This window comes from Pongo abelii, chromosome 8 (assembly GCF_028885655.2).
Source record: "Pongo abelii isolate AG06213 chromosome 8, NHGRI_mPonAbe1-v2.0_pri, whole genome shotgun sequence".
In the NCBI taxonomy this organism is placed as follows: Eukaryota; Metazoa; Chordata; class Mammalia; order Primates; family Hominidae; genus Pongo; species Pongo abelii.
Window position 1 is genome coordinate 107869606 of NC_071993.2, and position 14935 is coordinate 107884540.

Below are 14935 nucleotides of genomic sequence, written 5' to 3' on the forward strand. Positions count from 1 at the left end.
AGAAAGTTTGCTTTGTTAAAGTGTAAAGTAGTTGAAGGTCTTGCTGTTAAGGTAAGATCCAAGTAAAGGAGTAGTTTGTCAATGTCACTCCCAAAGTGTTCCCTCACTGCCTCCACCGAAAATACGTGAACACATGCTCCAGATAAGGTCTGTCTTACCAGCAGTTTTCAGTGAGACTCTTGCCCATCTGAAGAAACCTACAAATTTCTACTTATTACAGTTCAAAACTAATCATGCCACTGTACTCCAGCCTGGGCAACAGAGAAAGACCCCATCTCAAAACAAACAAACAAACAAACAAAAAACTTCATTTACTGTTATGCCAGGGCTTCATTATTCTCTAATTGTATATATCATTTCTTAAACCTCCAAGTAAGACTTTGCATTTATCTATGTTAATTTGCCTCTTATTGATGTGAGCCCATAGTTATAGCCATTCAAACCCTAATTATGACATACAAGCATACCTTCATTTAAGCAGTTTTTTAATAAATTTCATATTTATTTTCTGAAAACCAGACTAATCATTCATTAAACACTTTCTCTGTGTAAGACACTTTGTCTCATTTCTCCTTTTTTGATTCCAAGTCCATTTTCATCGTGGGAGGCTTTACCAACTTGTAAGCAGGTTTTAGAAATTATGTCAATTCATTTTAATGCTATACTCCTAACTAGTATTTTGTAAGTTTAATGTTAAAATGTAATTAAAATCCTTGCATTTTTGTGATTTTATCATGAGTGTCTAAATGTAGTAGACTGGAAAAAGGTTAGTACTTTTTTTTTTTTAACAATTTTCAAAAGGAATTCAGGTTTGATTGTGAAAAGTTCAAGTAAAATGGAAAGGAGATTAAAATTTATTTGTTTATTTGTTTGTTTATTTTTGAGAGAGAGTCTCACTTGGTCACCCAGGCTGGAGTGCAGTGGCGTGACCTCTGCTCACTGCAACCTCCACCTCCTAGGTTCAAGCAATTCTCCTGCTCAGCCTCTCAAGTAGCTGGGATTACAGGCCTGTGCCACCATACCTGGCTAATTTTTCTATTTTTAGTAGAGACGGGGTTTTACCATGTTGGCCAGGCTGGCCTCGAACTCCTGGTCTTAAGTGATCCACCCACCTTGGCCTCCCAAAGTTCTGGGACTACAGGCGTGAGCCACCGCACCCAGCCTAAAATATTTTTAAAAAGAAGTTTCTGTCAGAATCTGTTTGAGTGAACAGTTTAAATTTTTTAAATTAAAATAAGAAGGCTGAACTCCCAAGTCCTAATTTCTGGAGCTGTTACATTTTGGTCAGTGTTTTTCTAGAGTATTCTCTGCATTCAAAAATTGCCATGTAACTTAACATAAACAGAACATGTGAATGTGTGTTATAACTTGTTTATTTCAGATAGCAGTAAATTATTGAGCATTTCATCTCAGAGTGTTGATACATTATCCTTTTCAGTAGCTTCATAGTATTCCTTTGTTAAGCTATACCATGATTTATTTAACCCAGTCTCAACTGATGGACATTAGATTGCTGTATATACTCCTTTACACATTTACTTAATTATCTGAAATCACTGTATTTCCCACCCTGGAATTTTTCACCCACCACGAAAAGATTGTTAGAAACCTTGTCCTATGTGTAACATGTCTGTGAATGGTGTTGCCTCCTAGTGGCAGAGCTTAACAGCACAAACATCATAGCAGAAGTTTTTTTCCACATAGATTGTGTTCAAAATGACACAAGCCATATGACTGATTGAAAGTAGAGTTCAGGTTACTCCTCCTTACATTTTTATTTTATTTTATTTTATCTTATTTTATTTTATTTATTTTGAGACAGAATCTCTTGGTCTCTCAGGCTGGAGTGCAGTGGCGCGATCTCGGCTCACTGCACCCTCCACATCCCGGATTCAAGCGATTCTCCTGCCTCAGCCTCTAAAGTAGCTGGGATTACAGGCACCCACCACCGCGCCTGGCTAATTTTTTTTTTTTGTATTTTTATTAGAGATGGGGTTTCACCATGATGGCCAGGCTGCTCTCGAACTCCTGACCTCAAGTGATCTGCCTGCCTCGGCCTCCCAAAGTGCTGGGATTACAGGTGTGAGCCACTGTGCCCGGCAACCGTTTACATTTTAAATTTAAATGTATTATAATCTATGGCTTCTAAGCAAATGAAAAAGATAATAATAGAAATACAATGTGTGTTCCTCTACAAATCCACTATAAAATTACTTTGTTAAATGATTTTTAAAAATTTTTTTTAAACTTGAGATTTTTGTTCCCAAAAAATTGTCTTGTAAAAAATTATGTCAGGCCGGGCGTGATGGCTCATGCCTGTAATCCCAGCACTTTGGAAGGCCAAGGCAGGTGGATCACGAGGTCAGGAGTTTGAGACCACCCTAGCCAACATAGTGAAACCCAGTCTCTACTAAAAATACAAAAAATTATCCGGGCGTGGTGGTGGATGCCTGTAATCCCAGCTACTTGGGAGGCTGAGGCAGGAGAATCCCTTGAACCTGGGAGGCAGAGGTCGCAGTGAGCCAAGATCACACCACTGCACTCCAGCCTGGGTGACAGTGCAAGACTGTCTCAAAAAAAAAAAAAGAAAACAAAAGTTACATCGGAGGTTAGGTGGTGCAGTGGCTCAAGCCTATAATCCCAGCACTTTGGGAGGCTGAGATGGGTGGATCACTTCAGGCCAGAAGTTCAAGACCAGCCTGATTAACATGGAGAAACCCCGTCTCTACTAAAAATACAAAAATTAGCTAGCCTAATGGTGGCGCAGGCCTATAGGCCCAACTACTTGGGAGGATGAGGCACAAGAATCGCTTGAACCTGGGAGGCAGAGGTTGCAGTCAGCCAAGGTTGCACCACTGCACTCCAGCCTGGGCAACAGAGTGAGACTCTGTCTCAAAAAGGTATATTATTTGTCTCTAAATTCCTGTGTGTAAAAAGGCATTACAGGCATATTATTTGCATCTAAATTCCTGTATGTACAAAGACTAACTAGATGAAAGTATAAAATAATAACTTGGCATAAATATTACCAATTAGATTAGTTGTTTTGGATTTTTGGGGTTTGTTTTTTTTTTTTTTTGGAGACAGGGTCTTGCTCTGTCACCCAGGCTGGAGTGCAGTGATGCGATCACCGCTCACTGCATCCTCAACCTCCCAGGTTCAAGTAATCCTCCCCCCTCAGCCCCCCAAGTAGCTGGGACTATAGGCATGCCCCACCACACCCGGCTAATTTTTAAAAATTTTTTGTAGAGGCAGGATCTTGCCGTGTTGCTCAGGCCAGTCTTGAACTCCTGGGCTCAAATGATCCTCCCACTGCAGCCTCCCAAAGTGCTGAGATTACAGGTGTGAGATACTGCACCTGGCCCTAGTTTAAAAGTTTTAACCAAATTGCACTCACCTGAGGCATAAGACTGCTTTCTTCTTTTCTAGTATTCTTATGAATACTAGAAAATCGATAATACTAGGGTATTATCAATATTCTAGATCGTTGCCAATTTTGAAGTCAATCAGTGAGATCTTTTTTTGTTTTGTTTTGTTTTGTTTTGAGACGGAGTCTTGCTTAGTTGCCCAGGCTGGGGTGCAGTGGCACGATCTTGGCTCACTGCAAGCTCCACCTACCGGGTTCACGCCATTCTCCTGCCTCAGCCTCCCGAGTAGCTGGGACTACAGGCCCCCGCCACCACGCCTGGCTAATTCTTTTTGTATTTTTAGTAGAGACAGGGTTTCACCACGTTAGCCAGGATGGTCTCCATCTCCTGACCTCGTGATTCGCCTGCCTCGGCCTCCCAAAGTGCTGGGATTACAGGCGTGAGCCACCGCGTCCAGCCAATCAGTGGTATCTTACAGTTTTTATTATATCTCTTTGATCTAGTGATATTGAGCATCTTTGAAAAACTATGTTGTTATATTATTTTGTATATTTGTATCTTATTAATTTGTGGTTTGATTTTTGCCTGCAGCCTTTTCCTTTGTGGTTTTTTGGTTTCATGTCATGCTGTATACTAAAAAGACATGTTTTGATAGTTTCAAATGTTATATTTGTCTAATTATAAATGAAAGTTGTAAAAAAAAAAAAGCAGCATGTTAGAATGTAAAGAGCTCTGACTTTAGAATTAAATTCCACCTTCTCCACGTATCATATATATTAGTTGGGTAGAATATTTAATCTCTCTGAACCTATTTGCTCATATGTGTAATGAGTACTACTTCATAAGGTTATCATTAGTATTAAATGGACATAAAATGCCTTTATTTTTATTTTATTGTATTTTATTTTATTTTTATTTTTGTGGTACAATCATGGCTCACTGCAACCTCCACCTCCTGGTCTCAGCCAATCTTCCACTACAGGTGTGTGCCTCCACACCTGGCTAATTTTTGTATTTTTTGTAGAGATGGGGTTTTGCCGTCTTGCACAGGCTGGTCTCAAACTCCTAAGCTCAAGGTATCCGCCCGCCTTAGCCTCACAAAGTGCTAGGATTACAGGCATGAACTGCTGCGCCTGGCCCACATAAAACAACTTTATATGTGCCTAGCAAATAATGAATGTTTGTGTTTTCTTTCTTCTTAATATCCTGTCATTTCTCTGCTTTTGACAGATGATGTCAGTTCATACAGACTGTATTGTGTCGGTGCAGATTTTAAGTACATTGATGGAAATAACAATTAGAAATGGTAAGTATATCCACTTATTAAGATTTACCGTGTGTATTACTGGTTGCTATTTACATGGTATCTTTCATATTGCTAAATGTTAGTATATTTGGAAATATACAATACAAAATTATTTTTCTAATCAAAAGTCATTTTTTTGTTGTTTTTTTTTTTTGAGACAGAATCTTGCTGTCGCCCGGGCTGAAGCGCAGTGACACAATCTCAGCTCACTGCAACTTGCACCTCCCCGGTTCAAGCAATTCTCATGCCTCAGCCTCCCAAGTAGCTGGGCCTACAGGCACACACCACTACACCCGGCTAATTGTTTTGTATTTTAGTAGAGACAGGGTTTCACCATGCTGCCCAGGCTGATCTGGAACTCCTGAGCTTGGGCAATTTACCCGCCTTGGCCTCCCACAGTGCTAGGATTACAGGCATGAGCCACCTCACCCGACCTCAAAAGTCTTTAATAATGAAATGGAACTTCAGTTAAACAATGAGTATCTGAATTTTCTTACTTGCATTGAGAAAAAGAATATAAGATCTTGCAAGTGGAAACCCTCACTTACTATTTACCAAATCATGGCTTACTTTGCTTGATAAGTGGAAATGGTTCCAAACTTACTTAGCCAATTAAGTTTAATTGGCTTATTGGTAAGCAACAGTATTATACTGATAATACAGTAAGGCATATTGAAAGCATCCACTGTAAAAGTGTAACATTTGCTTTCTCATCTTTGAGAGCCCTTATAATAAAACAAGCATAGTGGTTTACCTGTTTCATCTGTCCTGGGGATTGGGACTATAAAGGCAATGAAGATGATAAAAACTCTTCCTGTGTTATTGATAGTTGGGATTTTACCAGTGGTATTTCCAGCCATTTTAAAACGTGTTACTTCCTTCTGAGTTACACCCTTTTATCCATCACTCTCAGATATTTTCTTTATGTCATTTTCTTATTTTATTTAGGAATCTGTAATTCCTATGATCATCCTATAACTGTATTGTTAGCATAAAATTGTTAGCATAAAATTAGCTATGCTAATTTTATGTATTGTTAGCATAAAATTAGCAGCTGTCGTTTCTATAAAACCATTGTAATTATTCATGTTTCACCTGCAGACTGTCACCTTGCAAATGTGGGTTTATAGACCACAGATTTAGAATGAAATGTTTTCTTCTGTTAATTAGATACCTTCAGTGACTCACCAGTTTGGCCCTGGATCCCATCATTGTCTGATGTAGCAGCTGTGTTTTTCAATATGGGGATTGATTTTAGATCTTTGTTTCCCCTGGAGAATCTTCAGCCAGACTTCAACGAAGACTATCTAGTGTAAGTTTTCTCATCATAATTAACCAAAAATATCATTTCATACAACTTACATATAATTATAGCTAAAGTTTAATATTTATTTCTGATTTTTAAAAAGATCTCTCAAAGTTGAGATCAATCTTGAATTAGATACATTCTTAACATCTTTCTTAATCTAAAAGCCATCATCATGTTTAGCAGGCAAATAATAGAAATATTCTCATAAAAGTTCTGTTTTCTTTTTTAAAAGACTTTCCATTGTCATTTAACATTGTTTTGGTGGAAGTATTGGCCAAAGTAATTAGACAAGAGAAAAAAACAAGAGATACAAAAATTGGAAAGGAGTTGCTGAAAGATTATTTGTAGATGCGAGTTAATCTAGACATAGAAGCCCAAGACTCAGGTGAAAAACTATGACAAATAACTAAGAAAATTTGGTGTGGGTGTCTGGGTATAAAATTAATAAAGAGAAATCGATAACCTTCAAATATCTGAAGTGTAACTAGTTAAAAGATACACTAGGCTGGGTGTGGTGGCTTATACCTGTAATCCCAACACTTGGGGAGGCCAACGCAGGAGAATCACTTGAGGCCGGGAATTGGAAGTTGCAGTGAGCTCACCACAGTACTGCAGCCTGGGTGACAGAGTGAGACCTTGTCTTTAAAAAAAAAAAAAAGGTGGGGGCCAGGCACGGTGGTTCACGCCTGTAATCCCAGCACTTTGGGAGGCCAAGGCAGGCAGATCACTTGAGGTCAGGAGTTCGAGACCAGCCTGACCAACATGGTGAAACCCTGTCTCTACTAAAAATACAAAAAAGTTAGCCAGGTGTAGTGGCACGCACCTGTGGTCCCAGCTACTTGGGAGGCTGAGGCAGGAGAATCACTTGAACCCGGGTGGCGGAGGTTACGGTGAGTCAAGATCACACCACTGCACTCTAGCCTGGGTGACAGAGTGAGACTCCATCTAAAAAAAAAAAAAAAAAGGAAACTGGTTACAGACAAAGTATTAATTTCAAGTCAGTAAGAAAAAGATCAATACCTGTTAGAAAAATGGGCAGAGGAAATGAATAGACTGATCACAGAAAAGGAAGTAAAAACAGAAAGGTAAAGGAAATAAAAGAGGAAAAAGTTGAATATATTCACTTAAACATTATGAAAATTCTCTTTCCACTCCATATAGGATCCTTGGTTACTCAGATGTAATCTGTATCTGAAAATATTTTGGATAGCAGCATTTCAGCTAGAGACTATGTTTCATCACTTTAAATAGGAAAAATAGTTTACCCAGCCCATCCAAAAATCCCAACTATTTCCCCTAAATATTACAAGAATGTTCTTAAACACTTATATTTTAAAAGTTACCACATATTTCTGCATAATATAAACATTTAACATACCTCCTACTTTATTATTTAACATTTAGTGAACTCAGTAGTGTGTGGTAATTTTGTATGTTGTATACAACAATTTGAATTTTTCTTAATTTACTGTAGTGAGCATGTACAGTAGTGGAAATAAACAGTGATGGTGGCTATAGTCACTATTGTTGTATACTGGTGAGTAAAGGTGGGCACAAGCTTAACACAAGTGATCTGGTGAAGGAATGAGTGCTGTGTAACAAATGCCTGTTTAAACAACATGAGCATGAGTCTGGAAATTTGTGTGTGTGTGTGTTTGAGACAGGGTCTTGCTTTGTTGCGCAGGCTGGAGTGCAGTGACACAATCTCAGCTCACAGCAACTTCTGCCTCCCAGCCTCAAGTGATCTTCCCACCTCAGCCTCCCGAGTAGCTGAGACCACAGGTACTCACCACCACGCCCAGCTAATATTTTTTTATTTTTTGTGGAGACAGGGTTTTGCCATGTTGCCCAGGCTGGTCTCGAACTCCTGAGCTCAGGTGATCCGCTGGCCTCAGCTTCCCAAACTGCTGGGATTACAAGCGTGAGTCACTGTGCCTGGCTTGAACTTGTTAAGATGCAACCCCACTCACTGTTCTCTTTCTTTTCTTCTCTTCCTTCCCCTCCTTCCCTCCCTTCCCTCCCTTCCCCCCCTTCCCCTCCTTCCCCTCCTTCCCCCCCTTCTCCCCCTTCCCCTGCCCCTGCCCCTCCCCCTGCCCCTGCCGCTTCCCCTTCTCCTTCCTTCCTTCCATGAGATGAGGTCTTGGTCTGTCACTGAGGCTGGAGTACAGTGGCACGGTTATGGGTCACTGCAGCCTCGAACTCCTGAGTTCAAGTGGCCCTCCTGCCTCAGCTTCCTGAGTACCCTGAGACTACAGACACACACCACCACGCCTGACCGATGTTTTTAAATTTTTTTATAGAGAGTGGATCTGGCTATGTTGCCCAGGCTGGTCTCAAAATCCTGGGCTCAAGCAATCCTCACACCTTGGCCTCCCAAAGTGCTGGGATTATAGGCATGAGCCACTGCACCTGGCTATCACTGTTCTTTTTTTAACCAGGACTCACAGCTTACCCATTTTTGCTGGTGTGTATATGCATATTCATCATGGCAAGTTCTCTATACAAATAGTAGATGTAGAGTAAAAATGTTTGCAGATTGTCAGAGTAAATATTTAGATAGAGAAAATTCAGATATTAAGGGATACTAGTACAATTCTTTTCTTGACCATTATTCTGCTAGATACATAGACTTAAAATTTAAGTCTAAATACATTCTAACCTCCTTCAATTCTGTGTCCCTTCAGTTCTCACATCCCTATGTTCCTTTTCCTCCACCTATGTCATATCTATTCGTTCCTTTTCATTTCCTGAGTCAGTCTAATTCAGATTCTCTTTTCATGCCTAGCCTGGCAAAAAATCTTTCCTCCAGGGCCTTTCCACCTGCAAAGTATTATTTTCACTGTTGCAGGAACTCACTCTCTACTATTCTCAAACCTTTATACCCTATATTTAAGACTTTACGATTTTACCCTGACCTGTTTTCTGTTTTGTTGTTGGCTTTCTAATCAAATTGATCTGCCTGCTGTCCCTCCACACCATAATGACTAGCCCTTATGTAGTGTTTGCTGTGTGCCAGACTCTGTTCTAAGGACTTCACATAGTACCTCACTTAGTAGTTACTACAAATACTAGTAAGATTTTCATTTCCATTTTACAAGTAAGGTAGGCACGGAGTGGTTAAGCAACTTGCCCAAGGTTATACAACTAGGAAGGGGCGCAAAGAAGTACTAAGCAGCTATTTTAAAAAATAAGTTCTTCACATGTAGCTGTGGAAATATCTCTAAGATACATTGCTAAGTGAGAAAAGGAAGGTGTAAAGGTATATAATATACTAACATTTGTATTAAAGGTGGAGAGGGAGTGATAAAGGGTAAAAACATGTTTCCTCTACATTTACAACACTTCTGGCATCAAATGTATAGGTTTTCTACACATTGTCATTTCTCCAGTTCCCTGTGGACACCAACTAGATGTCCTACAGTTTAATGCAATTCTAGTTCTAATTACCCAGAGTTAGCACAGAGCCCACAGGTTAAGGACTCAATCCCCCAAGACTGCCACCACTTCATATGGAATCACAGGTCTGGGCTTCCTTTTCTTCTAAACAACTAGCTATAAATCAGGAGTTCCTACAGTCCTCCTCCCCTTTATGTTCAATAATATGCTAGAATGGCTCACAGAACTCAGGAAAGCAGTTTATTTACTATTATTGGTTTGCTGTAAAGGGTACAATTCAAGAACAGCCAAATGGAAGAGATACATTATGCAAGATATGGGGATGGGAGTGCATGTTACTTCCCTGGCCTCTCCAGGTACTCTACCTTCCCATCATTTTTTTTTTCTGTCTTCCTTAATAGAGAAGACAGAGTTTTGCCTTTTTTTTTTTTTTTTTAAGACGAAGTCTTGCTGTCACCCAAGCTGGAGTGCAGTGGCACGATCTCGGCTCACTGCAACCTCCACCTCCCAGGTTCAAGCAACTCTCCTGCCTCAGCCTCCCGAGTAGCTGGGATTACAGGCGCCTGCTACCACGCCAGCCTAATTTTTCTATTTTTAGCAGAGATGGGGTTTCACTGTGTTGGCCAGGCTGGTCTCGAACTCCTGACCTCGGGTGATCTGCCTGCCTCAGCCTCCCAAAGTGCTGGGATTACAGGTGTGAGCCACCATGCCCAGCCAAATTTTGCCGTATTGCCCAGGCTAGTCTTGATCTCCTGGGCTCAGGCTATCCGCCTGTCTCAGGGGATTCAGGTGTGAGCCACCCCACTCCACCCACCCTCTCATCATCTTGATGCCTTAGCCAATCCACAAGCTCTCTGAACTTTAGGGTATTTATGGAGGGCCCATTACACGGGGCTGGTTGATTAAAGCATTAGCCATTTTAATCTTTAACCCCTCTGGGTGGGACTGAAAGTTTCAGCCTTCTAGTCACATGGTTGATAACTCTGGCAACCAGCCCCCATCCTCCAGGAGTCACAATGTTATTAGCATAAATTTAGGTATGGTTGAAAAGGGCTTATTATAAATAACAAAAGAGGCTCCTTCTACCTCATCAGACATTCCAGAGGTTTTAGGAGCTCTGTGCCAGGAAGTGGGGACAAAGGTCAAATATATTTCTTCTTATACCACAGTGGGACATATATTTATATTTGTTTGTTTATACATAAAATGCCAACGGAAGGAAGGGCTAAAACTTGTAGCAATTATCTTAGGGAGGAAACGAGTGGTTATAAAGAACGGAGCTAGGAGGGCAGTTTATCACAGCATACTGTACCTTAATGTATTTTGATTTTTTAAAACCATATGAAAGTATTATTTTTTCAAAAAATTAAAAATGTTATCTGTCTTTTGAAAGCTAAGTTCATGCATCTCCTCTTTCATGAATCTTCACTGATAACCTCTGATAACTAGAATTAGAGTGCTTTGAATTGTTTCTGTATATTGCTATAGCAGTTTCTTTAGGCCATTTATGAGTCTTTTACCTATTACGAATTCTTTTTAGTCAGAGCCATCTTCTACATAGCTAACACCAAGAGCAATGAGGATAGTACCATATAAAAAGTAGCTTGTTCAAGAGAAAACTGATGCATAATGATAGAAATCATATTAGTGTTTGCCTTGAGTCAGGGATAGCAGATTGACTTGGATTTGGCATAAAGAGACTTTTGAGGGGAATGGAAATGTTCTACTTCTTGATTTGGGTGGTGGTTACATTAGTATATATGATTATCAAAACTTAAAATGGGTACATTCCTTTTGTTGTATGTAAATTATACCTCGATAAAACATAGTTTTTAAAAAGTAGCCCAGAATTTCTTAAAGTGAGTAATATATTTTGTGCCTAACTTCACATTGCTTTACTCACTTCTCAATAGTTCTGAAACACAGACAACATCAAGGGGGAAAGAAAGTGAAGATTCATCTTATAAGCCAATTTTTTCAACACTTCCTGAAACCAACATTTTAAATGTGGTTAAGGTAGGAAAAAACTTGTGTGTGTCTTCTGCTTAGAGCTAGAACCATTTAGTCTGTGGTTAATGGTTTTAAAAAAAAAAAAAACTCAGCCGGGCACAGTGGCTCACGCCTGTAATCCCAGCACTTTGGGAGGCCAAGGCGGGCAGATCACGAGGTCAAGAAATCGAGACCATCCTGGCTAACACGGTGAAAACCCGTCTCTACTAAAAATACAAAAAATTAGCCAGGCATGGTGGTGGGCGCCTGTAGTCCCAGCTACTCAGGAGGCTGAGGCTGGAGAATGGTGTGAACCCAGGAGGCAGAGCTTGCAGTGAGCCGGGATCATGCCACTGCACTCTAGCCTGGGCAACAGAGCAAGACTCTGTCTCAAAAAAAAAAAACTCTCTAGTTTCTTAACAGGTGATTTCCAGTCTCTGAAATTTCTTAGCAATAATCTTTGTAGTAAAAATTGTTTTTGCTGTTTTTATTTTGTTTTAATATTAGTGATGAACAAAACTTTAAGTCAGTTACATCATTAAATAGTTTTGAAACCAATAGTTTTTTATAAGTAGGATGTATGAAGAAAAAAGACTTACAATATAACTTAGTGATCAAGAGTTAATGGCAGAGGCCGGGCGCGGTGGCTCATGCCTGTAATCCCAGCACTTTGGGAGGCCAAGGCGGGTGGATCACCTGAGGTCAGGAGCTCGAGACCAGCTTGGCCAACATGGTGAAACCCCATCTCTACTAAAAATACAAAAAAAAAAAATTAGCCAGGCGTGGTGGCAGGCGCCTGTTATCCCAGCTACTGGGGAGGCTGAGGCAGGAGAATCACTTGAACCCGGGAGGTGGAGGTTGCAGTGACCCGAGATCATACCACTGTACTCCAGCCTGGGCAACAGAGTGAGACTCCGTCTCAAAAAAAAGAAGATAAAAAAAAAGAGTTAATGACAGTGTGAAACATTTTTAGTTGCTGAATTGAATCAATGATACAGAACTATTAAGAAAATCTCAAAATTGGAAAATGGAGAAGAAAATGCCACTTAATTCAACTATTAACATTGAGTAGTTCTTGCCTTCTTCTCTCTAGACATCTGATGTTTGTTTTCTTTATAGTTCTTTTTTGCATCTTTTGTCAAAAAGAGTTTATAATTAAAACTATAAAAGTAAAATATACCTCCTAAAATATTTTTGTCTGTGCATTTATGTTAAAACAGTTTCTAGGCTTGTGTACATCTATACATCCAGAAGGTTACCAGGATCGTGAAATAATGTTGCTGATTTTAATGTTATTTAAAATGAGTTTGGAAAAACAGCTGAAACAGATTCCTTTAGTAGACTTTCAAAGCCTCCTGATAAACCTGATGAAAAACATCAGAGATTGGAACACAAAGGTAATGTTACTTAAAACTTTATTATTCATTTTTTATATAGCATTACAATTTGACTCATAGTGCATATGGAATTAATACTGTTTGAAAACTCAAGATCTTTGGCAGATTAAAAATGAGCTGAGGAAGGGAATGTTTGCTGGAGCTGTATTATTTAAATTCATGATAATTGAATTTTTTCTAAAACTTCAGCTCTTTATCCAACAAAAATGTGTTTATTGGGGATTTCCTATGGACTAAGCATTAATGTAGGTGCTAGAGATTGAGCTGTGAAAGAGAGAGACAAAGCCTTTGCCTTCATGGGGCTTTTGTCCTAGTCAAAGGGTTAGATAAACAAGTAAATGTTGATTATATTATCATGTCAGGTAGTAGTTAAGTACTACAAATGAAAATAAAGCAGGACATGAGTACAGCAAGACCGGATGCTATGTTATTTCATATAAGGCTGGCAGGGAAAGGCCTTTCCAAAATAACCTTGGAGCAAAGACCTAAATGAAATGATGGAGTGAGTCATACCTACAACCAGAATTTGAGTTGAACTTCTGCAACCATATGGAGGATGAACATGTATAATTTTTGTTAGGCCTTTTTAAAAATTATATTTTTCAGTCTTTTTTGGTGGAAAAATTAAAATATGCAAAAGTAGGGCAAAGAGTATAATAAATTCCTAAGTATCACTTTGCTTCAATAATTGAGACATAATCTTGCCTAATGTAAAACCGGCCCTATATTTCCTTTCCCTGCTCATCAGATTATTTTGAAGCAACTGTTAGGCTTTTTTAAAAATTGATACACAATGGTAATACATATTTTGGGGGTGTTAGGCCTTTTTTTTTTTTTTTTTTTTAGACAGCATCTCCTGTCACCGAGGCAGGAGTGCAGTGGCGCAGTCTTGTCTCAGTGCAACCTCTGCCTCCCGGATTCAGGCGATTCTCATTCCTCAGCCTCCCAAGTGGATGAGACTATAGATACACGCCACTCCGCCCAGCTAATTTCTGTGTATTTAGTAGAGACAGGGTTTTACCATTTTGGCCAGGCTGGTCTCAAACTCCTGGCCTCAAGTGATTCACCTCCCTCAGCCTCCCAAAGTGCTGGGATTACAGGCTTGAGCCACCACACCAGGCCAGGTGTTAGGGTTTTAAAAATACTGGAATAGGATCCCTAAAGTGCAAGAAATCCCAAATCAGGAACATATATGGTCTTGTACAACTCTTATACATGTTTGTATTTAGATCAGTTTATCTTTCCAAGAAGGAATGTTTAAATATAGATGGAGATATGATGTAGTACAAAACGTGAAAGCCAAGTGAAATTCTGCTAAATGTATCTGTTCAGTCCATTTAAGATAGTATAAGTAAAACTGAATCTGTGTATTGTGTACATTTTAGCAGATTCTAGACTCCATGCTATTTCTAAAAATGTGTGCTCTATTTTGTACTAGTGCTTCCATTATGTCAAGAAGGGATGTAGATGATCTGTTGGGTGTTTGAGTCTACTGTTCTGTTTGAAAAGAAATCTTACTTGTTCTTTTTTTTCAGGTGCCTGAACTCTGTCTGGGCATAAATGAACTCTCCAGTCATCCCCACAACCTTCTGTGGTTGGTACAGCTAGTCCCTAATTGGACGTCACGTGGAAGGTATTGAAAAGTGAGAATTAAACATTAAGAAATTTTATAATTTTACGTTAATGAAATGCCTTGAGTTCTTTATTTCCATTCATCATTCTTTGAATGTTAGATCAGATACGTTTATTTCATATTCAGTTGCGAGAAAAGGCATTGATAGCCTGATTCTGCCTTATTCTAATTCTTAACTCAGGTCATTATGTAATTTTTTTTTTTTTTTTGAGACAGAGTCTCACTCTGTCACCCAAGCTGAATATTTTTTTATTTTTAATTTTAGTTTATGTGTTACCTTAATACAGATGACATATTCCACAAAAATAAATGAATTAGCTTTTTTTTTGCTTTAGTAAAAATAAATTTCATCAGTAAAAAAATAGGTTTTCTGTCAGTAAATCATCAGGGCCAAAGATAAGGCCGTTAAATGATTTATTGAGCTTCAGATAACTCAAGTTTTATGTACAAATATTTTACATGAAAATTTTACTGTTCTATAACAGCTTATATGTTCCTGTACAGACTTCTTTTGAAACATTGCCTGTATTTCCAATT

General features: G+C 39.1%; 1 protein-coding gene across 5 annotated transcripts in view; it reads left to right on the plus strand.

Annotated features, from left to right (window-relative positions):
* The window catches only part of SLF2 (SMC5-SMC6 complex localization factor 2), a 55389-nt gene that overhangs the window by 22952 nt on the left and 17502 nt on the right, over positions 1 to 14935 (plus strand). For 4 of the 5 annotated variants that reach the window (XM_054521339.2, XM_024252915.3, XM_024252916.3 and 1 more), the window contains 5 exon segments: positions 4599 to 4674; positions 5845 to 5986; positions 11293 to 11395; positions 12589 to 12765; positions 14301 to 14398. In XM_054521339.2, the coding sequence (XP_054377314.2) occupies positions 4599 to 4674; positions 5845 to 5986; positions 11293 to 11395; positions 12589 to 12765; positions 14301 to 14398 (596 nt within the window). 5 annotated transcript variants of the gene reach the window in all.